We start from the raw sequence: 26,580 nt of genomic DNA on the forward strand, positions 1-26,580 counted from the left end.
TTCCCTACCCTAGGCATGTATTTCTTATAATAGCAAATTTAGGGGTAGGAGTTGCCTACCCAAATTAATATTCATCTTCTTTCAGAAACTGTCCCCTTTGGTGGCAGCAGAGCAGCTGTCTCTGGGTCACATGACCATATATTTTGAGCATCGAGGACTGAGTCAGGGGAGGACATCCTAACCAAGCCTTGCTTCCCTCGCTTAGACACTGAGGCCAAGACAGACCAGCTAGTGCTCAAGTTGGAGGACATTTAAACTTCAGATCTGCGGGCAAGGCAACATCTCCATTATATAGAGAAATACAGAAAGCTGAGAAAACAAAAACACTGCTATGGCTCATGATAAGTTTCCAGTGTCTTATTCTAAACATTCATGACCCCTGATCAAATGTCCTCATGCTGAGTGATGGGAAAACTGCATCTTTTTTAAAAAAAATTATTATCTAGGTATAGTTGATATACAATGTTGTATTAGGTTCAGGCGCCCAACATAGTCATTCAACAACTCTATGCATGGCACAGCGCTCACCATACTAAGTATGGTCACCACCTGACGCCACACGATGCTCTTACAACAGTACTGACTATACTCCCCATGCTGCACTTTTCATCCCTGTGACTTATTTTATACCTGGAAGTTTACACCTCTTTTTTTAAAAAAAGTTTTATTTATTTATTTGAGAGAAAGAGAGGACATGAGCGGGGGGACATGCAGAGGGAGAAGAAGAAGTAGACTCCCCTACTGGGCAGGGAGCCCAACGCAGGGCTCCATCCCAGGACCCCGAGTTCATGATCTGCGCGGAGGGGAGATGCTCACCCGACTGAGCCACCCAGATGCCCTGGAAGTTTGCATTCCTTAATTCCACTCATCCACCTGCTCCCCATTCCCTCTGGCAACTGCCAGTCATTCTCTGTATTTATGAGACTGTTTCTGGTTGTTTTTTCAATTTTTTTTTTTTTTTAGGTTCCACATGTTAGTGAAACCATATGGTATCTGTCTTTCTCTGACTTATTTCATGCCCTTTATGAAGGTCCATATATGTCATCACAAATGACAAGATTTCATTCTTTTTTTCTGGCCGAGTAGTATGCCATTGTGTATATACACCACATCTTTTTTTTTTTTTTCCTGAAGCAACTCATGGTAAGTCCATTTATTTCCCATTTGTACACGCCCCGTTTATTACTTTGTTGTGTCATCTGCCCAGTACTCCCCGTGCCCATTCCCTGCTCCACCTTGACCACTCTGCTCCCGCTGACCCTGGAGCTGCAAGATCCCAAACATCAGCCTCCACGCATCAGTGTAAGGGACAGGCTGAGGGAAGGAAGCCTATCTGTTCCTTCGTTTCTCCTAGCCAGCCACTCAGAGGCACTGACAGTGGAGCTGCCACCCGCAGGTCACAGTGGGAGAGCGTAGGTTCTTGGCAGGAGCTGGTCATTTTCATGGCCCCCTACTGCTACCCTAGGACAGGCTCCAGGAGCTCCTCCTAAGTGAAGCTCTAGACCCAGGACTCTTGAACTTTCCTTTTGGTTTTTTAACAACACTTAACTGTTTCCCTCACACAGGTTCATGCCTTCATCAAGAGATCTGACGGTGAGGAAGTGGATTTTGCAGGTTGGCTCTGCTCCACCATTGGCTTTAACCAGCCCAGCACACCGACCCACGCAGCTGGTGTCTAAGTATTTGGGAAGCAGCAAAGAGTGAGTCCCCTGCCCGGTGGTGTGCCATATTGCTTTCAGGCTTCTTTCCCATGCCTGTCTCTGTTCAGACGTGCATTTCACCTGCTTCAGGAATCTGCTTCTTCCTCCTACTACTCTTCGGGCACATCTTGTGCTCAACTCCAGTGCAGTTTGGTTGTGACTGATGCTTCATTGTCCACATGCACCAGCGTATCATGTGACTGTTGAGGTGCAAGGTGAGAATAAAGCATCTCATCTCCTCTCCTCGAACTAATCATTGACTGGAGGGCTAGTTCTTCAACCTTGAGCCGATTCAGCTGGTCGTCAGGGCCACCTTCAGCCGGAGCAGCGTTGTACACCCCATCTTTTGTATCCATTCATCTACTGATGGACACTTGGGCTGTTTCCATCTGTTGGCTATTATAAATAATGCTGCGATGAACACAGATGTGCATGTATCTTTCCCACTATCTATGTGTCTATTTTTGTGCCAGTACCATACTGTTTTGATTACTACAACTTTGTAGTATTATCTTGAAATCTGGGATTACGATACCCTCAGTTTTGTTCTTCTTTCTCAAGACTGTTTGGCTATTTGAGAAGACCCCTGCATCTTTTTGACCAATCCCAACTCTTGGTGTGAGCTAGCTGGAATGGGCTTCAGATACTACTATCATGTAAGTCCTGATAAAGACACTCTTTCTTTACCTACAATGCCTTTATATAGCAATGAGGCATTTCCACTCTAAAATCAAAGCTGATACATAGATGACTCCGGTGCTGTCATTTTCCTAGCCAATTCCCACTGCAGACGTGATGAAGGCATCACAGCACTATCTGGGTTTTACAAGTCATCACCACGTGTTCCACACGGCCCCAAAGAAATTAACTAGAGTTGGCACACAAGAAAAAAAGTCATTGGCAATCAATGTTCTAGGCTGGAATCTACCAGTAAAATCTACCATAAAAAGGTACCATCTTTTTTTTTTTTTTAATTTATTTATGATAGTCACAGAGAGAGAGAGAGAGAGGCAGAGACACAGGCAGAGGGAGAAGCAGGCTCCATGCACCGGGAGCCCAACGTGGGATTCGATCCTGGGTCTCCAGGATCGCGCCCTGGGCCAAAGGCAGGCGCCAAACCGCTGCGCCACCCAGGGATCCCAAGGTACCATCTTTTTTATGGTCATAATCACAACATTCAGCTCTGTGCCTGACACAAGGTCAGTATGGGGTAATGCTTGCTTGGAGGATAAATTATGACCGTAATGTTTTAGTCCGATTGCTCGTTTCTGCTTCTTCATTCATCCACCTTACCCGGCTGGGATTCATTCTTTCCCATTTTAGAAACAAGGTGAGTGATTTGATTAGTAGTGAAAGAGCTGAAATAGAACAGTGCCTCTTGGTGTCAGGTGCACACTTACAACCCATCTCCACCCATCTATAATGTGGAGTTTTGTTTTGTTTTTGCCTCTGGGAATTTGGTCACATTTTAGAGTTCATCAGTTTAGGACAATGGTTACTAAAAACCCTTACAGAATCAGAGCACTCTGTTCTTTCTCAATTAATGATTTATATTCATCAAATATGGCCTACAAACTTATTGGTACATTATCTGGCCAGTTTATTCAAAATTTATCACAAATTTATATGCGATCTGAAAAAAGCATGATCTAACTACTACATGATAACCAGTAAAACTGCAGCAACTGTAAATCCTGCGAACTTCAGGAAGTGTAAACTACAGGAAACCTGTAAACTTCAGGAACTGTGTCTGCCACAGCAAAGCCAAGCTGGTTCCGCTCCCCACTTAATGTCTTTATCATATACAGCCCTCCAACAACGGGTGCACCTCCCTGTCCAACTGCAGCAAAAAGTCTGACTACCTTGGTAGACGATGGTCAGTATGCAAAGAGAAAGAGCATCTTAAAAATCAGTAACATACCAACTCCATCAACTGTTTGAGCTGACCTATCTCCTCTGGCAGCGACCCAAGTTTGTTGTTACTTGCGATTAAGACTTTGAGAGGCAGACCACACAGGCAGGCAGGCAGGGCAGACAGCTGATTCCGACTGCAAAGACAATACAAGAACACAGGTAAATACACAGGCCACTTCACACTGTTTCTGAATGTTTGTGAACAAACAAGAAGAAAGGAGCGACCTGAGAAGACGTTTTACAATGATAACAGGTCCAAGAACGTTCCTGCATGTGTCATAAATCCCAAGTACAAAAGATAATAAAATATATTTCTTTTTTTTTTTTTTTAAGATTTTATTTATTTACTCATGAGAGAGAGAGAGAGGCAGAGACACAGGCAGAAGGAGAAGCAGGCTCCATGCAGGAAGCTCGACACAGGATTCGATCCCAGGATTCCAGGATCACACCCTGGGCTGAAGGCAGGTTCTAAACTGCTGAGCCCCCCAGGGATCCCCAATAAGATATATTTCTAAGAAAGAAGGGCAGGGCACCTGGGTGGCTCAAGTGCTTAAGCCTCTGACTCTTGATTTTGCTCAGGTAATGATCTCAGGGTCGTGGGATCGAGCCCTGGGTCAGGCTCCACGCTCAGCTTCTCCCTCTCCCTCTCCCTCTGGCTCTCCCCTGACTCTTGCGTGTGGTCTCCAAATAAATAAATAAGTAAATAAATAAAATCTTAAAAAAAAAAAAAAAAAGAAAGAAAAGCATAGGCAGTTCTGTGGGAAACAACTTTTCCCAGCACAAAGAACCCCATCAAACCCCCTGCAGAAGAAGTGGACTCCTCGGCCAGCCAGGAGGCAGAGGGGCATCACGCCCTGTGCCACCAATAGCAACAGGAAGCTGCTGCCAACTATTCTCTTCCTGACAATGTGAGCAGGAAACACAGCAAGAACCAAGCACCATGAAGGCATCCTCCCATCCATGTTAGAAGTAAGGCAACTTATAAAGGACCACCAGCTTGATTTCCAACATTTTTGACTCTGCTTCTTTTTGCTGACACACAGCCACTGCGGGTAAGGTCTACTGGGGTGTCCGCAAGGGAGCTAATTAAAAGAAGAGAAGAGTCAAAAAAAAAAATTAAAATAAAAAATAAATTAAAAAAAAAAAAAAAAAGAGAAGGGTCAAGTTGGCCTTCTGGCAAAAAATGAAGCTGAAGCCTCAAGGGGTTCAGTTTAACAGATTTCCCAGAAAAGTCTGGGGCCAGGTCTCACTTCTGCTTTGCATGAAGAGGTTTTCTACCAGAAGTATCTGAACTTCCTATCATCGATGCTTAGTTTTCTGAGAAATGGGAAAATAAGGGATAAATGAAATCAATGAGCCATCCTCATATATGTCAGCCATTTAGTTCAACCTCCTCTCCCACAAAACAGAAGCAAAGACAAAAACCCTTCCTGCCATCAAGTAGGGAGATGGATGGTTTTGAGTTTCCCGGCCGTTCTGATGAAGCCAACGACCAGGCCGTGATAGATCTAAAAGTCTCTTTGTCATGTTATTGCAACTATGTGGAACATCTTCTTCTTCTTCTTCTTCTTCTTTTTTTTTTTTTTTAATGTGGAACTTCTTTTGTGTGTATGTACCCACGTGTGTGAAGCTCCCCAGGTTGTGGTACTGCGCGCATGTATATCTGGGCACACATAAATCTGTGTGTGGGAGAGGGAGGGACAGACAGCCTGAAAACACACCAAAATGTTATCAGTAGTCATTTGGGGGAGAATTAGATCCAATGAGTATTTTAAAATTTTCTTTCTTAGACTCTGCTCGATCTCAGGATCAATCCCAGGACCCTGTGATCATGACCTGAGCTGAAGGCAGATGCTTAACCGACTGAGCCCCCCAGGCGCCCCTATAGCTCTTGGTTTCAGCTCAGGTCATGATCTCAGATTTGTGGGAGGGAGTCCTGCATGGGGCTCTGTGCTCAGCGGAGAGTCTGCTTCTCTTCCCCTGTCCCTACCCCACTTATGTGCAGGCTTGCTTTCTCTCACTCTTTCTTTCTCTAAAATGGATAAATCTTAAAAAAAAAAAAAAAAAAAGAAATACCTATCACTATAAAAAGATGCACTTCATCTGCATACTGGTTACATGGGTGCTTCTGTTGGTGAAAACTCACTGAGATATATGATTATGAGCTGTGTACTCTTCTATATGTATTATATTTCAATTAACGTTTTTACTCCTCTACTCTCCCATATGAGGGAGTGGGAATCATACAGCTGAACAGAGGTCATCTCCAGCTGATGGGCTGAGAAAAAGCAGGTGGTATGCTGATGGGAGAGCTTTCTTCAAGCTCCAAAAAAACCCTCCTTGGACACTACCTCTGGAGAAGAGAACTAAGTTTATTAAAAAGCGGCAGGTAAATCATTTGGAATGTAATTTGTGGTTATAATTATTATGTAATTGCATAAAGTGAGGACTGGTTCCTTAACATGTTAATAGGACAATATGTATATATATATTATATTTTATTAAAATATATATATATTTTTTTAAATATATATATTTATTTTGGAGCCATATTTAAACTTTGTTTTGAAGACAAGGAAACAAAGATCAGTATTTTCAAAAATTTCTACATTCCTATTTTCCACAGAATTAACAATTACAGTTGAAGATTCTTCCCATGTTTCTTTGCTTGGAAACTCAGACTTCAATATTGCCAGGCTCACTTTAATGCAGGCATCTCATCACATGAACAGATACTGAACCGGGACAGACACTTATCACACCATTCAAGTAATGCAGTGAAGGCTCTGCTCATTCAGAAGCACAGGATTGGAGATTACAAGGGATTATTCTCACAGGAATTCCAGCGTGGATACTAATCTAAAATAAAATGACATTTAAGCATTCTAAGGGTAGATGTGAGCACTGATTTTAAAATTTAAAATAATTAGATATAAGCATGATTTCTTTGATGGGGGTGTAAGCTTTGGATGCTAAAAGCTGCTGGTGGAATAGTCTATTCATCGCCGCCACCCCCCGCCCCCACCACTGTCGTTAGGCACCTGTAGATACATCCAGATGCCAGGACTTTTTGTTACAATACAGCCTGCTACAGGCCTGGGCCACATTTCCTCTATTTCACTGATCCATTCTCTTAGGCTCTACACTTCATATATTTTATCACAGGATGTTCCTGTATTACTGGTAATTTCCCCAATAGAAAAAGGAAATACACATGCACACAAAAACCCATTAGCCATCCAGCAAATATTTATAGAGGACAGAAGAAACTGCATTCCCTCTAATCCTCTACCCACTAAAGACCACATTGGTAGCCTGAGTTTTTTGAAACCACTCAGCTGGCAGCAATTTTTCTCGAGCAAGTAAGTGCCTGAGGCTGAAAACAACTATCCTGCTCCCCACTTGTCTCCTGCGGGCCTCTGTGCTAAAAGCAGGCCGTCTGCAGAGAGAATGTTTAAAATAAGGCCCTATCATGTCTGATAATGTAATGGCCAACATTTATTTTCAAATCTACCCTTCTACCTTCCATCTGAAAGCAAAATTTAAAAAAAAATTTTTTTTAACTCGTTCATTACAAAAGATTAAATTAGTGGGGGAAAAGGGCCACTCGTTCAGAAGCAGAAATTACAGATGTGGTCATGGCAGCCTGAGCCTTGGTGCCCAGCATCTCTGGTCACTCTCAGTGCCTGGTCTGGGTGGAGGTTGGCACAGGGAGGGGCCAGAAGGTGCTAGGCTTTCACCAGGCTGTGTTTATTGTCAATGCTTCCTCTTCCATCTTTCTCAACTGAATGACTCCCTACTAGGATTTATGGGTCTATTTCCTCATGTCAAGATAAAACAAAGCGGCTCAACGTTAATAATCTGAACACTCTTGATAGCTTTGGTTTACAGAATACATTTCTCTTGGCTTCAAGTACCACTATCCCCCACTTAATATAATTCCTTAATTAAGGAATTTGCAAACGAAGTCACTTCCCTATGGTTTTACTGTTGGAGACTCCTCATTTAATGTGTTTTGACTATGGCACTTAGTAATATCCATATGTTCAGACCTAATGGCAGTATTTAACATTATTTGTTATTGGTTTAGCAGAAAGTTATTTTCCCTAAAGTAGTGATAAAAAAAATTATGATATTTTTACATGTGATTTTATTATATGGGCATCATTTTTTTTATTCTACTGGAATGTAACTCTTTTTAGCGTATGGGTTCACTGAATAATTGAGTGTAGAATTCATGTAGCAGAAAACCATTTATAGAAAGACTTTTGTCACAGGGCACCTGAGTGGCTCAATGGTTCAATGTCTGCCTTCAGCCCAGGGCATGATCCTAGGGTCCTGGGATCAAGTCCTGTATCAGGCTCTGATTCTCCCTCTGCCTGTGTCTCTGCCTCTCTCTGTGTTTCTCTCATGAATAAAAAAAAAATTAAAATAAAAAAAAAAAGACCTGTCATATACTCACCCATTCAACTGGTGGAAAGGTCACCAACTGTGGAATTAGAAGGCCTGGGGTTCAAATCTTGCCTCTGCCGCAAACATTTAGTTTAGGGTAAATGTTTAACCTCTCTGGTATTATCGTCCTTAAAAAACAGGTAAGCATACTTATCTAACATGAGACATGAGATTATGGATGCACAAGTGCTCAGCCCAACATTAAATCTACATAAAGATGAAGCCATACCCGACCACTAATGTGGCAAAAGCAGTAGGGACAGGACCAATAAAGAGCCTATGTGTGCTTAGCTCGGTGTTGGCTATTTATTTTATTTCTTAACTGCTAAAATTTCAGTCACTTTTAAAATACGGTTTTACATTTCATTCACTGAAAACATATACCAATACCAACATATACCAACTAAATATAAAAATGATCACTTTGAGGCATGTGGGCTACACAGTTTCAGGCTAACAGAAACCAAGTTAGCTATTACGGGTCTGGAGGCCCTGGGTGAGCACATACAAGCACATCAATGACCTTCTCTCCCCCAGCTTCTCCAAATGCCAGGTTCCCACTATTTCTCTGGGAAAACACAAATACCCAGGACTCATCCTCCTTGTTTACTGTTTGGCTTCTGAGGAGTAACTGAAATAATGATGTGAGATCATTAACCATCACAAACCCATTCAGGAAAATATCCCAGCACACATCTAAAAAGCTACCAGGAGAGCAGGACAGGTTTTGTGGGGTGGACACTCCGGCCTCACCTTCGTGAGTCTCGGCCAGGGGAAGGAAACAAGCATATGGTAGTTATTGCCACTGTTTGTGGGAAGAGTCCATCTGCACTTGGTGTGCGACCTCCAGTAAACAGCAGCTATTTTACTGTAGCCAACCAAGCAAGTTTCCTTTTTCAAAAGATACCTCACCTAATTTTGTGTTTATGGTTTTTGTTTTTTTTTTTTTTTGCATACTCTGTCCAACTTTCATTCAAGGTAAAGTAACACTTTTATATTTTTTTTTCTGTTTTGCATATGACACTTGACTGTTAATGGTCTTTATACACACACACACGTCAGTGAACAATATCTACAGAGAACCATTTCCTTTTTCCTGCTGGCTCCATTCTGAAACACCCACCCTGGCAAAATGTCTCACCCTCGCTTCCCCTAACGACAGAGTACTACTTCCCCTTCATCACCAGCTCTCCCCCTGCATTCCCACCATCATCATTATATGCCTGGGGATGCTTACCAACAACAACCAGAGCCTTGCTTCACGTTGCCCGGGATATTTTCGTGGACCTTCATTTTATAAATGCAAATTACATACATGTCATTTTAATCATGCTTTACATGAAATTTGTAAAACAGGAATTCGATCGAGATGATGTGCATGTACAAAATCTGGGCACCCACGTGGAAACTGAACTTTGAAAGCAGTTATGCTATCTACAACTTGAGAAGAGCAATTACTCGAAAAAGAGAACTAAAAGAAAAGCAAAAAGCAAAAAAGTGAGTGTCTACAGCAGCTCAGAATTCAGGCCGATTGCTGCACCAGCCCTTCTGCTGTGCATTTTCGCTGCGCATACCTGCACCATATTTGGCCACTGCAACTGAGCCCGGTTCCCACAATAACAGCCTATCAGTCTCCTCCTGAGTATAAATAAAGCCTTGCTTAAAATACTCCACTGTCTTATACTCTCCATGGCCAGCAGCCACCACTGCCGCGATGTCTGTAATTAGATTTCAAAGTGTAATTATTGATAACTCGCCCCCCTTTTCTGTCATTTCCTATGGCTTGTTTTTTTTTTTTCCTCAGAGCTCTTCAGTTCTAAAAGGACAAGGCTCTACAAACTATTACTTTAAGTTTCCTCCTTAAGGAAAAAAAAAACAAAAAGAAGATGCTCTTAAAGAGTTTAAAGAACTTGCTCCAACACATTTGATCATGCCCTTCCTTCACTCTAAAATGGAGCTGAGTGTTCAAAATCAAGGAAGCATTGGATGTTCAGAGAGAATGCAATTATCAGATGATAGCCCGAATATTAATCTGCCAAACCCCTTCAGAGGCAAGAATGCAGACGTAGGCTCCTGTGTGGCTCAGTCAGTCCAGCATCCCAACTCTTCATTTCAGTTTGCGTCTTGATCTCAGGGCTGTGAGTTCAAGCCTCGTGTTTTTGTTTTGTTTTGTTTAAACAGAAGCATTATATGAAACTTTTATTTTACATGTCCAAAATGCTTGTACAACATACAGTGACTACTTCTAACGTTTATAGCATTTTTTCCATAGCACAAAAAGAAAGCTTAGTGACACACAGGTGTGCTACAGTGATGCTGGGTGGAGCCCTCAGGAGCCCACTTTGCACAGGAGGGCTGAGTGTTGTTGACATTTGGGTCCTGAGCACCTGCTGGGAGGTGCAGGCGATCCCACCAAAGCAAAGGGTGGGGTCTCTGTACCTCGGCCAGGCTGCTCACCTGCTACCTATCATAGGGGGGAGAGGACGACGATAGAAGAGGCTTTTCCAGGACTGTCTTGGGCACAAGACTTAAAAAGAACACACACACACACACACACACACACAAACATATATAATAAAACGTATGAATAGGACTGTAGAGGCCTGAGCCCTATGTCTTGAAAAACAACACTGTGCAAAACAGGGTTGCTGGCACATAGGCAAACAACCACTAAATGGCCAAGAAAGATGTATCAGCACTGAAGATAACTGGAGCCATGTTCCAGGTAGAATGGACACTAGCTTCCTATTCCCAGGAAAGTATGCCTACCTTGCCCACCTTCTCCTCCATGCCAGATCACTAAGCCACAATGTTAACTTTAACATTTTTCCTCCACCCAAAAAGGAAGGGATAGCTGTACTGACTTAAATGAAACAGGCGGCCCAGACCAACTTCCGCCCAGGGGGTGAATACAAAATATTCATAATAAAATTTAAGATACCTGAACATTTTTTAAACATGCTCATCTGTCATTTAAAGACGTATGTCTCCCCATCTATTTCAATTTTTGAATGCAGAAGGAATTGCATGAATGTAAGTCTATATACATCTTCTTTTTCCTACTTCTCCTTCCAAGGACGTACATGCACATAATCGCAGCAGAATATCTGTTGTACCAATTTCACAAGAGCTTCCATCATGTAACTTGACAGCCAATAATAACAGAGTTCCATTTAACCACTCTAGTATTTCTACAAATCAGTAGCATATCCACTTTAACAACACCACTAGAAAATCCCCTTACTTTACTAGGTCTTTTGCACTATTTTTCTTAACCCATATTGCAATACATATGACACAGCATACCACAAAGCTTGATTTGACAGTTCAAGAAACATTTCTTGGGGAATTATTACGTATAAAGCACCTTGTTAGGCATTTAGACAACTACTATTTTATTTATATGCACAACAATTATGTATTATAAGCATTAACCCCTGACCTTTCAGATGCAAAAACTGATGTTGTTCAGAGAGTTTAAAGAACTTGCTCCAGGTTGCCTACCTAGTGACTTGCCCTGTGCTGTAGAGTTTGAAACCATGTGGGTTAGGCTTCACATCAATGTCTGTGATCTTCCTTCAATACAACACAGCCTATTTTCATTTACTTTGGAATAAAATGTGAAGGGAAGCCAAGAAAACAGGAGGTGGGAGACCCCAAATTCCAAGCAGGAGGCTATGAGATGCTAGACTGGTGGTTCAATGATTAATTTCTATGTAAAAGGATGGAAGATAGGGTCAAAGATGATTTCTGAGATTCCAAGTTAGGGGACTGGAGAAAAACAGGAGTGTGAACAGGAACAAGCATGCTTATTTGGAAAAGAAGAAAATGAGCTTCATTGAGCAGATGCTGAATTTTGAGGAGTCAATAAGCATTGAAGAGGAACTAAATTTTAGGCAATCAGGAAAATGAGGACCTGTGTCCAAATGGCCCAAGGGGATGGACGATATACTGGAGACACCTAGGACGAGGATCTGAGAGGGAAGATTTAAGAACCAAAGATTGAGCTGTGGGGAATTCCGGGGATAAGGTGCAGAAAGAGAAAGAACCACCTGACATGGGAATAAAGAAGAAACAGAAAGACGTAGAAAAGCAAGCAGGAAAGCCTGTGACCAAATCAAGGAAGGACAATGCTGTGGTGTCAAATGCTGACAGGAAGCCAATCATTTGTCTACAGTACTAAGTGCTTGCTCTGCTCAAGAACCTGTTTTAAACTCTGAGAAAATATGTAATGTATATGAATCCTAAAACTTAACCCTTCACAAGATTAGGTGACATCTCTCTGAGCTCGTATCACCCATGTCCCATTTGAACATTGGTCATTTATTTTAAAAACACCATAACTGCACATATTTCCTACTGGCAGGGGGAGGGGGTTCTCAAGACATAAGACAAAAATTTAGTGACTCTTATCAAATGAAGTGAAGCTTCCTATATGGATCCTCTTCTGTAAGGGGAGGGGGGGTGAAGGATGTCTGGCTTGTCCTAACAACTTTGTAAACAAGTATCTACAGATTTGGGGCACCACTGTCAAATGCTCAAAGACTGCCTCTGCCGAAGATTCCAGGCTGTTCTCTCCTCTTGGTACTGAGGTCACAACGGTCTTGCCTTGGGACTAACATATGGGAGGGAGGGCCCACTATTCCTAACAGCTCTTGCATGCAGCGATACAAACACAATTATTTAGTGTATCAGGAAAATCGTAAATGACTTTGAAATGGGCAAAGTCACTGCTTGGGGTCTTGTCTGGTATACTCTTCTAGGTTATCCCTGCCTTTCATAATTTTTTAGTTATTTTGCAACTCTAATTTGTTGTAAAAACTGAAAACGAGATAGTAATGAAAATAATTTTTGTGCATTGGAGCACAGATAAATTGTGATGACTACAGTGGAAGTGCAATTGATTGTGGCCCTCTTGCAACTCTTCATAAATTCATCTCAGCCAGCGTACTACTGTGTGTGGGTATGTGCGTGTGTGCATGTGTGTGTGCATGCATGCTGAATTCTCCTTAAACAGGTTATACATCTTACTGCCTCCTTTGCTAATGAATGAATTATACACAATCTTTGATGGATGTTATATTTGTATGAGAGTCATGATTTTACCTTTTTAAAAAAATTACCCTTTTACAGGTGATTATTTCAACTGTAGGGATTTCAACAATAAAATTTTGGTGCAGACAATTTAAAGACTCTTTCAGCTGCTTCAGACATCGGGTCAAGGTCATTCCTTTCTTTATTATATAGTATTGAGCTCTCAAAACCTCTGAAAAAAATCCTCACATCCCCTACAAAAGAGTTCAATCCATAGAGAAAGGAGGTGGGGAAAAGGAAAAAAATGTTATAAGCAAATGTCACAAGATATTAATAATTGTCTGAATACTGGTGAATGACTAATAGACTGTTTGTACTTTGCAGTACTTAGGTTTTTTTTTTTTCTCAAAATGTACTTTGCAAAAAAAAAAAGTACTTTGCAGTAGTTTTTTTTTCTCAAAAGAAACTGCATACTTTACTTGATAGTGAATAAATAATACTAAACATTTATGTATATTTTTAAAGTACTAAATAAAAAAATCAGCGTGGATGGCAGCTCTGTGTAACACACTTCAGTGTTTCTCGGGTTCTTCTGTCTTCTACTTCTATATCATTTTTCCCTTCAATACATCTAGTCCATACAGATTACTTGGTCACTGAATATAACACCATGAAGGGACATATTTTGTAACCTCATCCTTTTTTAGGCATGAGGTCAGTTTTTAAAGGAGTAGGAGTCAGTGGGTGATAAAAATTCCTCTAAATTAGTGTTTACAAACTGGTGTTCTGGAAAGCACCATTCTGGGAGACACTAATAGGCAGGCCTCACAAAAAATGGGGGAAGAGTTCTGTGTTGCTTGCAGACACACAGTGCAGATTAATACAATACATGGCTCCGGTTTTTGTTTTTTGCTTTTTTGGATACCTATATCCAACAGAACACTCTTCCATAGAACTATACTCTGGGGAAACAGTGTTCTATTTACTCCTTAATTGATCCAATGGCATCGCTGAGGTCAGAAATAAATAACTTTTTTTTCCTCCTATGGAGTCTGGCAAGTGAGTTTTCTCCAAATCTATTATTCTCTGTTCGTGAACAGATGAACTAATAATCACTGAGCAGAAGGGGTCAATTTTCTTACGTAATTTTCACATTCCTTTCTGCTGTCGCTTGCCAAACGGAGTATCAGAAAACACTGCCTGATTTCATGAGGTTAAGGTAGATATGCTTAGATTAATAGATAACACAGTTCCACATGATCCAACTCTGAAAGTGACCCAAATCTTCTGGTTATTTTCTCACTGTTCAAAGAGATTATCTCATTCCATCTGTTCGGACAGTCCATCTGGTCCGAGCATGTAAAGGTGTTCCAAGAAATAGCACAAGATAAAAAAAAAATGCTTCACGGAATCAACTCTTCACAGCACAATTATACCCTTTGTTGCCTAAACTCTCAATCCCTTGAATGCTTCAAGATAAAGCACCACAGAATATGTATTTATTCTTGACTTAACTTATCTACCTGGGAAAAGTGCTATTTAGGATTATTACTCATGCTGAAATTCTTGGCTACATTATTTTATCAAGATTTCCTCTCCCTGAGCTCTCAGAGCACAAGCATCCCTGTCAGAAGTAGGATAAGATTTTTAACATCATAATCTATAATTTTCCAGTTATTGTAGCATTTTTTTTCTTTTGAAAATGAAGCAATGCATTTAGATTAGAATTGGGAAGCTGAGAAAACCAATACTCTTGTGTATCTTCTCTCAAAAGCAACTCTTAGGAAAACTTTTTTTTACTTGCCCTGTTACTGTGATTGTCACTAACCAGCAAATAAGAACATCAAGAAAACCAAAGTGAAGCCCTGGTCTGGCCCTTATGCTTCCAGACTGCAGTCAAAACCTACTTGCCTTTATAAAGCCCTAATTCCATGTGACCCTCAATTTAAGACACCAGGGACGAAAGTATAGAAGATGCTAACAAGACAGAAAATGCAGAATTCAATCAAGAAAGGACTGAAGATTAAGAAGTCAATTCTCTTATGCTCCAATTTCATGGGTCAAAGACTTCAAGACTTGTTCTCATCTAATTTTATAAGAAAATTACTCAACTCATAGAAATTCAGTACCAAGCAAGAGTTTTTTAGCCAACTAACAGGGTATACTATTACAAGGGCAAGAGAGTGCATCAGATCTAAGGAGCCAAAATACAGAGCTCTTGGGCTATACATTGCAATCACTGGAAGTCTTTTCTTTCTTTTTTTTTTAAAGACTTTATTAATTCATGAGAGACAGAGGGACAGGCAGAGACAAAGGCAGAGGGAGAAGCAGGCTCCCCACAGGGAACCCAATGTGGGACTCGATCCCAGGATCCTAGGATCATGACCTGAGCCAAAGGCAGAGCCACCCAGGTACCCCTTCTTCTTCTTTTTTTAAAATGATTTTATTTATTTATTTATTTATTTATTTATTTATTTATTTATTTATTTATCTATCTATCTATCTATCAAAGAGAAGGAGCATGAGCAGGGGGAGAAGTAGGGGAAGAAGGAGAAGCAGTCTCTGCCAAGCAAGGAGCCCAATGCAGGGTTCCATCCCAGGGCTCTAGGATCCTGACCTATGCTGAAGACAGATGCTTAACCTACTGAGCCCCCAGGTGCCTCTGGGAATCTTTTCAATTAAGGATATCACGGTACTACTATTTTTCCTTCTTTCAAAGTATTACTGTACTTCAACTTTCAATATGCTTAAGTGCATTCTCATCTTTGAAAACTATTCCAAATATAAAGAAATGAGAACTAGATAAGATACTAAGAAATGCAGAAGAATGAAAGATCAAAATTAACTTTAACTAATAGGGAGTACCCAAAGAAGACCAAAATAATAGAAAAATGGAGGAAGGGGCAATATGGAAGAAGACAATGACTAAAATTTTTCTAGGGTTGTTGAAAGACATGAATCCCCAGATTCAGGAAGCAAAACAAAGCTTAAGCTGGGTAAATCAAAATTATACACACCTATACATACCACAGCAAAAAAATATAGAGCAAGAAGATAAAAAAGAAGGTATGGGAGGAAATCAAAAGGAAGAGCATGGAAAATTCTCCACAAGGCTAACACGTTTAGACTAGCAAAGGATTTCTCCACAGCAAAACAGAGGTCAGAAAACATACTATCTTTGAAATACAATAGAAAAGAACTGCAACTGAAATTTTTATACTAATACAACCTAAATTTTATTCTTAGAATTAAACCTTCTTTCAAGTATGAAGAGAAAGGGCATTTCAGAAAAAGACTGTATTTACCACAAGCACACCATCACGGTATGGACTTCTTAAGAATGCATGTTATAAAGGAGATTCACCTAAAAAGAATGATGTGAAAAAGCAGAGAATCTGGTAAAAATAAATGTGGGTAGGTACAAATAATCATCAGTTGACTCAAATCAAGGTAAAAAGTAAGATGGACCTAAAATATAGAATAAAAATAATATATGTTTGCAGAGGGGTGCTTGCAATAAAGCTTTCTATAAACATTATTGCTTTGGGGAGAATGGGAGAGGTATCTTTACCTTTAGAACTTCGGGCTTTTGCAAGTCAAATATTCATAATATCAACTTACAAAGTATAAAGATATAATGACTAACCTCTAAACCAGAGGAAGAAAGAAATTAGAATAAATAAAACTCAGAATATACAATAGAAGGTAGGAAAGGGTAGGGGGAAAAACACAATAATAATCTTGGTTAAAAAAATACAAGATAAGGGGATCCCTGGGTGGCGCAGCGGTTTGGCGCCTGCCTTTGGCCCAGGGCGCGATCCTGGAGACCCAGGATCGAATCCCACGTCAGGCTCCCGGTACATGGAGCCTGCTTCTCCCTCTGCCTGTGTCTCTGCCTCTCTCTCTCTCTGTGACTATCATAAAAAAATAAAAAAAAAATTTAAAAAAATACAAGATAAGAAGAAAAATATAAATCCAAATACATACATAGAAAAACTAAGGTTGAAAGGTTGAAAATGAAAAGATATGTGTGAGCAAAAGCCACTAAAAGAAAGCTAAGATAAAAGTATTAATTTCATATACAGTAGACTATAAGTCAGAAAAAGTATTTTAGGGATAAAGTCAATCACTTTACAATGATAAAACCTGAAGTTTGAAAGAAAGACATACAATTTTGAACTTGAGCTCAAAATACCTGGTCTATAACTTGGTCTTAAAATACATACATTAAGAATTGATGAAATTGCAGGGATAAAAGCAAACCCACAATCATCCTACTTTGCTCAAAGTGCAACTGTCAGTAACATATATTAAGCAGACAAAAAATGTGTCAAGGTAAACAAGACGTGAGCTCCCAAATTAAAAAGTTATATTTAATGGATTCACTGGAACCCACATACAACACTTGAAAAGAACATTCTTTTTTTTTTTTTTTCAATTTTTATTTATTTATGATAGTCACAGAGAGAGAGAGAGAGAGAGGCAGAGACATAGGCAGAGGGAGAAGCAGGCTCCATGCACCGGGAGCCCGATGTGGGATTCGATCCCGGGTCTCCAGGATCGCGCCCTGGGCCAAAGGCAGGCGCCAAACCGCTGCGCCACCCAGGGATCCCAAGAACAAACATTCTTTTCAGGCATACATGGAATATTTACAAAATTAACTATGCATAGGCTATAAAGTAAATCTCAACCAATGTAAAGAATCAACATCAAACAAGATATTCTCCAAATGCATGGCACTAACATTAAAAAATCAGTTTTAAAAGGTAACTTTTTAAAATCTACTCTATAGGAAATTCATGAGTCAAAGAAGTCATGCTGAAGATTAGAGAAGTTTTAAGAGTAATATTAAAAATACCACACAGCACAAATTTTAGGAATAAGCTAGAGCACCACATACAGGGAAATCATAACCTTAAATGCTCCTTAAAAAGAAAAAATAGTAAAAATAAATAAATAAATAAATAAATAAATAAATAAATAAGATTAATGAACTTCTTAACCCAAACTCCAGAAATTATAAAAAGAATAAACATATAAGAAAATACGAATGCCTAGGTGGCTCAGTGGTTGGGCACCTGCCTTCAGCTCAGAGCATGACCCAGGGGTCCCAGGATCGAGTTCTGCATCGGGCTCCCTGCATGGAGCCTGCTTCTCCCTCTGCCTGTGTCTCTGCCTCTTTCTTTCTGTGTCTCTCATGAATAAATAAATAAAATCTTAAAAAAAAGAGAATAAACATATAGAAAATAGATGGAAATTTGATAGATAAAAATCAGGAACTAATGAAATAGAAGATAACAACCCAAAAAAGTTGGTCACTAAAATTAAAAACTGATCTAACAAAAAAAGTACACAAAACAGACAAACTTCTAAAAACATAAATACAAAAAAATAAATGAGTAAATAAATAAAAACATAAATACAGGAAAACACAAAATCACAGTATTAGGAATTAGAAAGACAAACCAACTATAGTAGAAATTTTTGAAATTACAAAAGTGCTCCCTTATTTAAATATTTAGGTTGGTCTCCTGGACAATTCTCTAACAACTATTTTTAAGACTACGAAACTGTCCTATGGGGCAAGGAATGCCATCCAGCATTGTCAGTGTTAGACAAGGTAATAAAGGTGGAAATGCCAGGCAAACTACAAATGCCATAGAAATAAATTTCACTAATTTCTATTACTCTTATTTATGAACCAGTGCGGCTGGGGGATCACTTTCCTGTCTCCTATCTAAAGTAAAGGGTTGTTGAAGGACCCAAATACGAAGGTGGACCAGCTAAATCCTACTTGGCTATAAAGAAGTGATGATGATGATGATGGTAATGAAGATTATTCCAAAAATCCACACCCTCCTTGTTGTGTATATGCTCCTTTTCTCTTTCCCTCTTCTTGAGGACAGTACTTGTTAGAAGACTTGGCAAACTGCAGTGCTCTTAGAGGAAATAGAGTAAGTTGATTATTGACTAAATGGTAAAGTTTCAAAGGATCTTTTATCTGTCTAGCTAGAAAAATAAATATAATTTGCATCTTGCTCATTGGGGCTCGCAGAAAACACTCTGAGAATTACATCTATATAATCAATTAGGGGTAGGTATTTACCCCGTTTTTGGAGGAAAGGTCTGCAGCACAAAGATCTTAAGAACTCTATTAAGATCAGAAGCAGAACTGAAAACAAAACCAACACACTCTGACAGGGCTGCAGCCATCAAAGCCATAATGTCCCTTTTGTGTCTCTCTTTTCCTCTGTTTAACACAAACACTGATCTAAAACAACATCTGTGATCAGGTGACATGTATAATGGAAAAATCCTCTTTGGAAGTCTTGCCAAGTATGAACTACACTAAAAGGAATGGAATCTGGTAAGAAATACCCTACTATTAACTCATTCACATTTAATAAAACCCATCAGCTTCCAATGCCAATGTACATAATTTTATGGGTATGGCAAATTATAAATATATTACAATTTTTAGGGACCACTGTGTCCAGACCTTGAAAACAATTGCCCAGTGAGCACCCTAGAAAGGACAAGGCTTAGCCCACACACTGCTGCTCGCACGACTGATGACCCCAGTGGCCACCACTTCCAACTGTAGCACTCTACAAAACATGTTTTCAAATTTTAAGATGATGCTTCCAAATTCCAACATGGTTCTCTGCGCCTTGGTAGCTTCCTGCCGATCTGTCGTTTCATGAAACACAACCTATCTATCAAAGGCCAGTTCCGAAATAACTCATTTTCCCTTTGAAAATAAAATAAGATCATCATAAAAGGATTTGTGATGTTAAGTTTGTCTCGAACAAAATTCCTCCCCTTTTCCGGTGTAGAAAGACACCATCAAGTTTCTCAGTTTCTAGAAAGAATAAATGCCATCTTACAATCGAGACCTTCTTCAGAAATGTCAGTGCAAGGAGAGGTGCATTTCTTAGGGAAAAGATTAAAATTCTTAGGAACAAAGAAAATTAATTTTTAGTTCACAGTAAGTTTGTAAAACCTGTGCTTTCTGAGGCAACCCTAGTGTGCAAGATGCTTTTTCCAATCCTTCAGATAGCAAGATATTCTTAGGATTAAAGATTATTGGGGCACCTGGGTGGCTCAGTAGTTGAACATCTGGCTTCCGCCCAGGGCGTGACCCCAGAGTCCCAGGATCGAGTCCTGCATCGGGCTCCCTGCATGGAGCCTGCTTCTCCCTCTGCCTGTGTCTCTGCCTCTCTCTCTGTGTCTCTCATGAATAAATAAATAAAGTCTTCTAAAAAAAAGAGGATTAAAGATTTTTTCTCAGGATGACCTCCCCAAAGGAATGCGGGGATACAGGTTACATGGCCATCAGGAAGTTAGCTCTTTCTGCACATTGTTTAGCAGCCAAAAAGGATGCCAAGCTTCAGAAAATGCATCCAAACCAGATTCCTTTTATGGCGTGATAACATTTTGTTTAAGAGGCTGCCCTTTTCTTTATAGGCCATGCCTCAGAAACTACTCCTCGGTTGACTGGTAGAGATAGGGACTATTGCTTCTTCTTCTTTTTTTTTAAGGTTTTATTTATTTATTCTACAAAGAGAGAGCCCGAGTGGTGGAGGGAGGGAGCAGAGGGAGAGGGAGAGGAAGAGGACTCAGCACTGAGTGCAGAGCCGGATACAGGGCTCGACCTCAGGATCCTGGCTTCATGACCTGAGCCCAAAGCCAAAGTCAGAAGCTTAATCCAGTGAGCCACCCAGGCACCCCAGGGGCTTTTCCTTTTTCTTCTTCTTCTTTTTTTTTAAGGTTTTATTTATTTATTCATGATATATAACAGAGAGAGAAGCAGAGACACAGGCAGAGGGAGAAGCAGGCTCCATGCAGAGAGCCTGACGTGGGACTCGATCCTGGGACCCCGGGGTCACGACCTGAGCCCTAGGCAGACGCTCAACCCCTGAGCCCCCCAGTCATCCCCCCCCCCGCCCCCCAGGGGCTTCTAATAAAGAAACCAGCTTCTGCTCTGTGTGTTTCACCCTCAGAAAGGAAAACCACTCACCAAGAGTTCTGGAAGCAATAGGATCAAATGCTGTTAAGAACTTTCATTTTTTGGCAGCTTCCATTCCTGAACGCCTCTGAGACACACTTTCAAGCTAAAGTCCCTATCTTAGATTCACAGCACCTCGATGGCTGCCAAGAGTTTTGCTGCTTTGGGTTGTTCTATTTTCCTAAGGTACATTTTCTTCATGGGTCTCATCAACAACAACCTCTCCAGCACCTTAAAATAGATTTTAAACTTTGTAAGGCTTTCCTGTGTAGCTGAGGTTCAAAGTGTTTGTTCCTATATAGGCACAGGTCATGCTTCATCATTTTTATTGTTCTTGGCCACGTTTCTGGGATTAAGACACTTTATAACAGGAAGAAACACAGTGGCACCTAAACTAAGCTAACATAACCTTTTGTTGTGAACACCAAGAAGCAAAGATTAAAAGCCCAGAGCCTCCAAACACAGGCTACATAAACAGCAATAAATTAATGTTTTCCACGAATCTGACATTTCTATCACGTGGGAATATGCTGAAGTGTATTTCGCCGTGAGGAGTTTTATTTTGCATGTGCTCATTAGACCCATCTCTGGTCTGAGACAGGAACTGGATTTCTGGAACTGAGCAGCCCTCTGACATTTCAAGATATCATCTCTGAGACATCCTGTCAGCCAAGAGGCTGTGTAGGCAGTGGCATATCACCACCAGCACCAGCACCCTCATCATCTTCACTGTCATCATCATCACCACGACCATCAAATATTTATGGGTGTTCATTCCTACTCCATACATCTCGGAGGGGGTGATCCATTCTGAACGTTTCCCATCAATTCAAAGTAGCTTCACACGGCATCTCTCCTCCTTTGAAACACACAAAACTAGTGATGTCTACGTGTGATTTATTAAAAAAGAGAGAAGATTAAAAATTGCATTGAGACCACACTTGAGTAGAGAAACATGAAATCTGTGAAAATTTGAAAAGCAGCTTCCCTGCACTACTTTATCTAGGGGCTCTTGATTTGTAGTTAACAGAAATAAGAGAAAAACCCCTCAGCACCACAGAAGAGCCAAAGTATTTCAGGTACTTCTTTATAAAACCTAAGGAACTTGCCTATTTGTTAAAGCCATCTCAGAACATGCTAGATTGTTCTAGCTAGACCTCAAGTGTACACCTAAAAGCAATTTACAGCTTTTCTTTACTTTTTTGAAACTTATACAGTGTTCCCCGATACATCTACATTGGTGATCATGTCATGATTTGATTCTATATTAATCTTGAATATAAGCTTCTTTCTTTGGCATATTACCCCCTTTATCATAGAAAAAAACCTGCACTGAAGACAACTCAGTAGGTCTACAACGCAGTAGGTCTGCAGCACCCCGAGTCCCTGGCTTCCTTTTCAAGTAAACGGATTGGCAGGCTCTCCGCCAAAGGCTAAAGTTAACTGGAGCCCACCAGGCCTCCTCACCACACCCAAGAAGACATCGATCTTACTGCATTGACTTAATTTTCCGGAGGGGCAGAAAAGACCTGAAAAGGCCATGACACCCGATCCTGGATGTCGTTGAGGGGACATGTATCATGAGCACGCATAAGCACAATATTCTAAACGTTTTCCTGGTCACCAGTTTGAGGGTGGCTGGGAGTGGGGTAGGAGTCTGAGGGTAGGAAGCACTCACACAGGCCCCACTATCACGCGGGTGATATTACTCAGCATCTTAAAGAGTCAACAATTCATTAGATGCCACTGGTATTTTCCAGACATACTTGCATATCTGCACATAAAGAGAGGGGGACAGTCATCTTCTGTTGTACAAGCTACAATAAATCCTTTAGGCAAACATTCCAATCCCAATCGCTACCAAACAGAGAAATAACTCCCTTCCAGGGGTCCGATTCTCAGAAGACACGCTCCCACTGAACCAAATAAATGAGGAGTTAGAGGCTTTCCAATTGAACAAGGTGACCATCTTCCTGGTTACTTTATTTTTTTTTAAAGATTTTATTTATTTCTTCATGAAAGACACAGAGAGAGAGAGGCAGAGACACAGGCAGAGGGAGAAGCAAGCTCCACGCAGGGAGCCCGACATGGGACTCGATCCCTGGTCTCCAGGATCACACCCTGGGCCGAAGGCAGGCACTAAACCGCTGAGCCACTGGGGCTGCCCTCTTTCTGGTTACTTTAAAGCTTGCCCTATGTTACTACTTTATGTTACACATTTAGTGAAGCAAACTTAAAAGAGGTATCAAAAATAATTACATATACATATATATATACACGTACACATATATAATACATGTATTATATGTTATATATCATGTGTATATATATATTATATATATATGTAGTACCTGGCTTTCGGAGAGTTTAGAGGCTGTACATACATTTCTCTTTTCTTTTTTTCCCAGAGGGAGGGAAAGCGAGAGCCTGGGTGCACACACAAGCACATGCGAGAGTGCAGCGGGGAGGGGCAGGGGCAGAGGGAGAGGGAGACTCTCAAGCAGGCTCCCTGCTAAGCCCAGAGCTCAACACAGGGCTGATCTCAGGACCCTGAGATCATGACCTGAACTGAAATCAAGAGGCAGATGCCTAACCAACTGAGCCACCCAGGTGCCCCAAAGATACACATGCATTTTTCATATACCCTGATATAACGAATGCCCCTGAAAAGTAAGAGATATACTTTTTCTTAATTTTCTCCATGTAATCAATTCCTTTAGAATCAGGATTCAACACTATAGAATATGTTTTTTTTTTAGAATATGTTTTAAAGCACAGTAATATTAGAGTTGCGATGTGAGCAAAAAAATCTACACAAAATAAAAGCCATCTATATAAAAGGGAGAAAAGATAGAGGCAAACAACAAATTAGACAGAAACCTTTAAAGAGTTTAAAGAGTTGGGTGGTCAACAGTCCCTGTATCTCTTTCTTCTTCCTGTAGCCCAGGAATTCACCACACAATGGTTTATAATATGCCCACATGGTTCCTCTTCAGCATCATCAATCTCAACAACTCTCCCCGTTCTTGCCTCGAAGGATCCTGGGACCCACACTTCAATATGTCCTTTCTACCATCTGAAGATAGCACTATTATCTACTCTCCATGAAGCTCAACATGAAAACCATCACAGCAAAACCAATTGTACTAGTGCTTTTAAACCATACTATAAACTTTAAGATTAGATTATCTCAACATTTGTAGAATTTTATTGTTTACATCATCCCAGAAGAGATATGTCATCTATACCCAAAAGTTTCTCACTGTGGATGGACTTTGTGTGACGTTAAATCTCCTTACTTGTAGCATACAGGAGTACTGGAGGTGAAAATGTCACAGCAGGATAAGACCTGCAGAAGTAAAGTAAACACCGACTGCAGAGGCTCTTGGGATAGTTCCTCTATGCAGGTTGGAATTACAGGGCAGATGTCTCAGGGAAATAGTGAACCAAATCCTATAACACCACTATGTTGACTCCATCAGGCAATTCCAAGGTAATGAACATTCTGCTGTTGCAGAAACAGTTTAGACTTGTCTTATTCAAGAAAATTCAACAATGGTCAGATGCACTTGAAACCCAGAGAATTGAAAGTTAGCTATGTAAGCGTCTTGATTATGCTAATAGTAATTCACACTTTAAAATGTAAGTAAAGGCCACTTAAAAACGTGACTAAGATTTTTTTTTTCATTCCCAAGGAGGATATGCACACCTAATAAAATGCAGCAGAAACCCATTTTTTACTGCAAAGAAAGCAAAGAGAGGACCTCTCAGTGGCTGACTAAAACAAACAAAAATCTAAAAAATAATCGACATTATCTACCATAAGTTAATGCTCATCTTTTTCACTGGCAATTTTGCACTTTAAAGTTTGGCATGTGGCAGCCCTGGTGGCTCAGTGGTTTAGCGCCGCCTTTGGCCCAGGGCATGATCCTAGAGACCCAGGATCGAGTCCCACGTCGGGCTCCCTGCATGGAGCCTGCTTCTCCCTCTGCTTGTCTCTCTGCCTCTCTGTGTGTGTGTGTGTGTGTGTGTGTGTGTGTCATAAATAAATAAAGTCTTAAAAAAATAAAGTTTGGCATGTTTGTTACACAGCACAAGCCTTGCTAATCAGGTGCTGCTCTTGACACACCAAGGTAATGCCACTGACATGAGTAGAGGCTCTGCTCAGGCTTGAACTTTGGCACCTTGCTTTCATAGTAGAGATAGATTTGATGTAACAGTTCCTATCTCTCTCCTGACATCCTGTGCAAGTCAAGGATTTAGGAGACAAGGAACCAAAATCTGGCCAGAGCAGTTGACAGTCACAGCACAAAGTGTAAAACCTAGGCCTTATAATAATAGCTGATTTCCTTAACTCCAGGGCTACTCAGGGGCATGAGTATGTTACATGATGCTGTGCATAATCAGAGAATCAATACAGACCACTGACCTGCCCTCAGCAAAGGCTGACCTAATTGAATGGGGTTACAAAAACAGCAAACTTCATACCTTTCTGGAGTTGCTCAGCGCTCTAGAACTTTCTCACGTGGCCTAAAGGGAACAGGCTCAGACTGCACTAAGTAGCAAATCCAATGGTCCAAAACCCCCCAAAGACCAGCAAGGCTCCAATTTGTCAGAGCCCTGAAGTTCTTTTTTCACTTCCTTTAGCCCTCCTCCTCCAAAAACTACATCAATACCTGAAGACAATATGCCACACACCAAAGAGACAGAAAGTATAAATGATGCAATATAAATTACTGTAACAACAACAACAACAAAACTAAACAAAAATACCTTGTCATATTGACATTCAGAGAAGTCGGGCATCAAAAACAATATTAATGGCACTACAAATTTATCATGGAAGGTAGTTCTTAAATAATCTTTGTGCGGTTAGCTTCAAAAAGTGGTCAGAAATTGCAAAGAGAGGAAACAAACACCCTGATAGAAATGAAAGCACAATGATTTAGGGTTTTTTTTTTTTCCCACTGAATTTGATTACAATCTGTATAGTCAACCTACCTCAAGTTTAAGTAAGTCAGCATTTGCAGATTAATGATGGTCTCAGGAATGACTCTGATGCAATTATGGTACAGATTAAGAATTTCCAGTGATACGAAATGGCACAATTCCATTGGGACTTCGACCAGTCTGTTTTTAGATAAATCTATGAGAGAAAGGGAAAGAATATTTTGTCAATAACTCTTCAACATAATCCAATGCAATTATCAACTATCAGTACTTTTTTTCTTAACATGTTTTAAAATAAACATAATCTAAATTAGGATCAGCATTTTCATTTTTTGTAGCTATTACTCCAGGGTTGATTTCCTCTTCCTGGCCTATTAACCCATTCCTTTGTAAAAGCAAAAATATTGCTGAAACAATCATCGCCAGATATAAGGGTGACTGAATCAATATTTATTTTCCATTCTATCTGAAAATTATTTCAACGTCATTGTCCCCAAGGCAAGCATGAAAATGTATCCTTTA

The 26,580-nt window shown here is 40.4% G+C and overlaps 1 protein-coding gene across 4 annotated transcripts in view; it reads right to left on the reverse strand.

The window, feature by feature from the left end:
• The window catches only part of LRCH1 (leucine rich repeats and calponin homology domain containing 1), a 205,983-nt gene that overhangs the window by 78,129 nt on the left and 101,274 nt on the right, over positions 1-26,580 (reverse strand). For all 4 annotated transcript variants that reach the window (XM_025478295.3, XM_025478297.3, XM_025478293.3 and 1 more), the window contains exons 2-3: positions 26,110-26,254; positions 3,622-3,748 (exon numbers count right to left, since the gene is read on the reverse strand). In XM_025478295.3, the coding sequence (XP_025334080.1) occupies positions 3,622-3,748; positions 26,110-26,254 (272 nt within the window). The remainder of the gene's footprint in view (positions 1-3,621; positions 3,749-26,109; positions 26,255-26,580) is intronic.

This window comes from Canis lupus, chromosome 22, assembly GCF_003254725.2.
Source record: "Canis lupus dingo isolate Sandy chromosome 22, ASM325472v2, whole genome shotgun sequence".
NCBI classification, from domain to species: domain Eukaryota; kingdom Metazoa; phylum Chordata; class Mammalia; order Carnivora; family Canidae; genus Canis; species Canis lupus.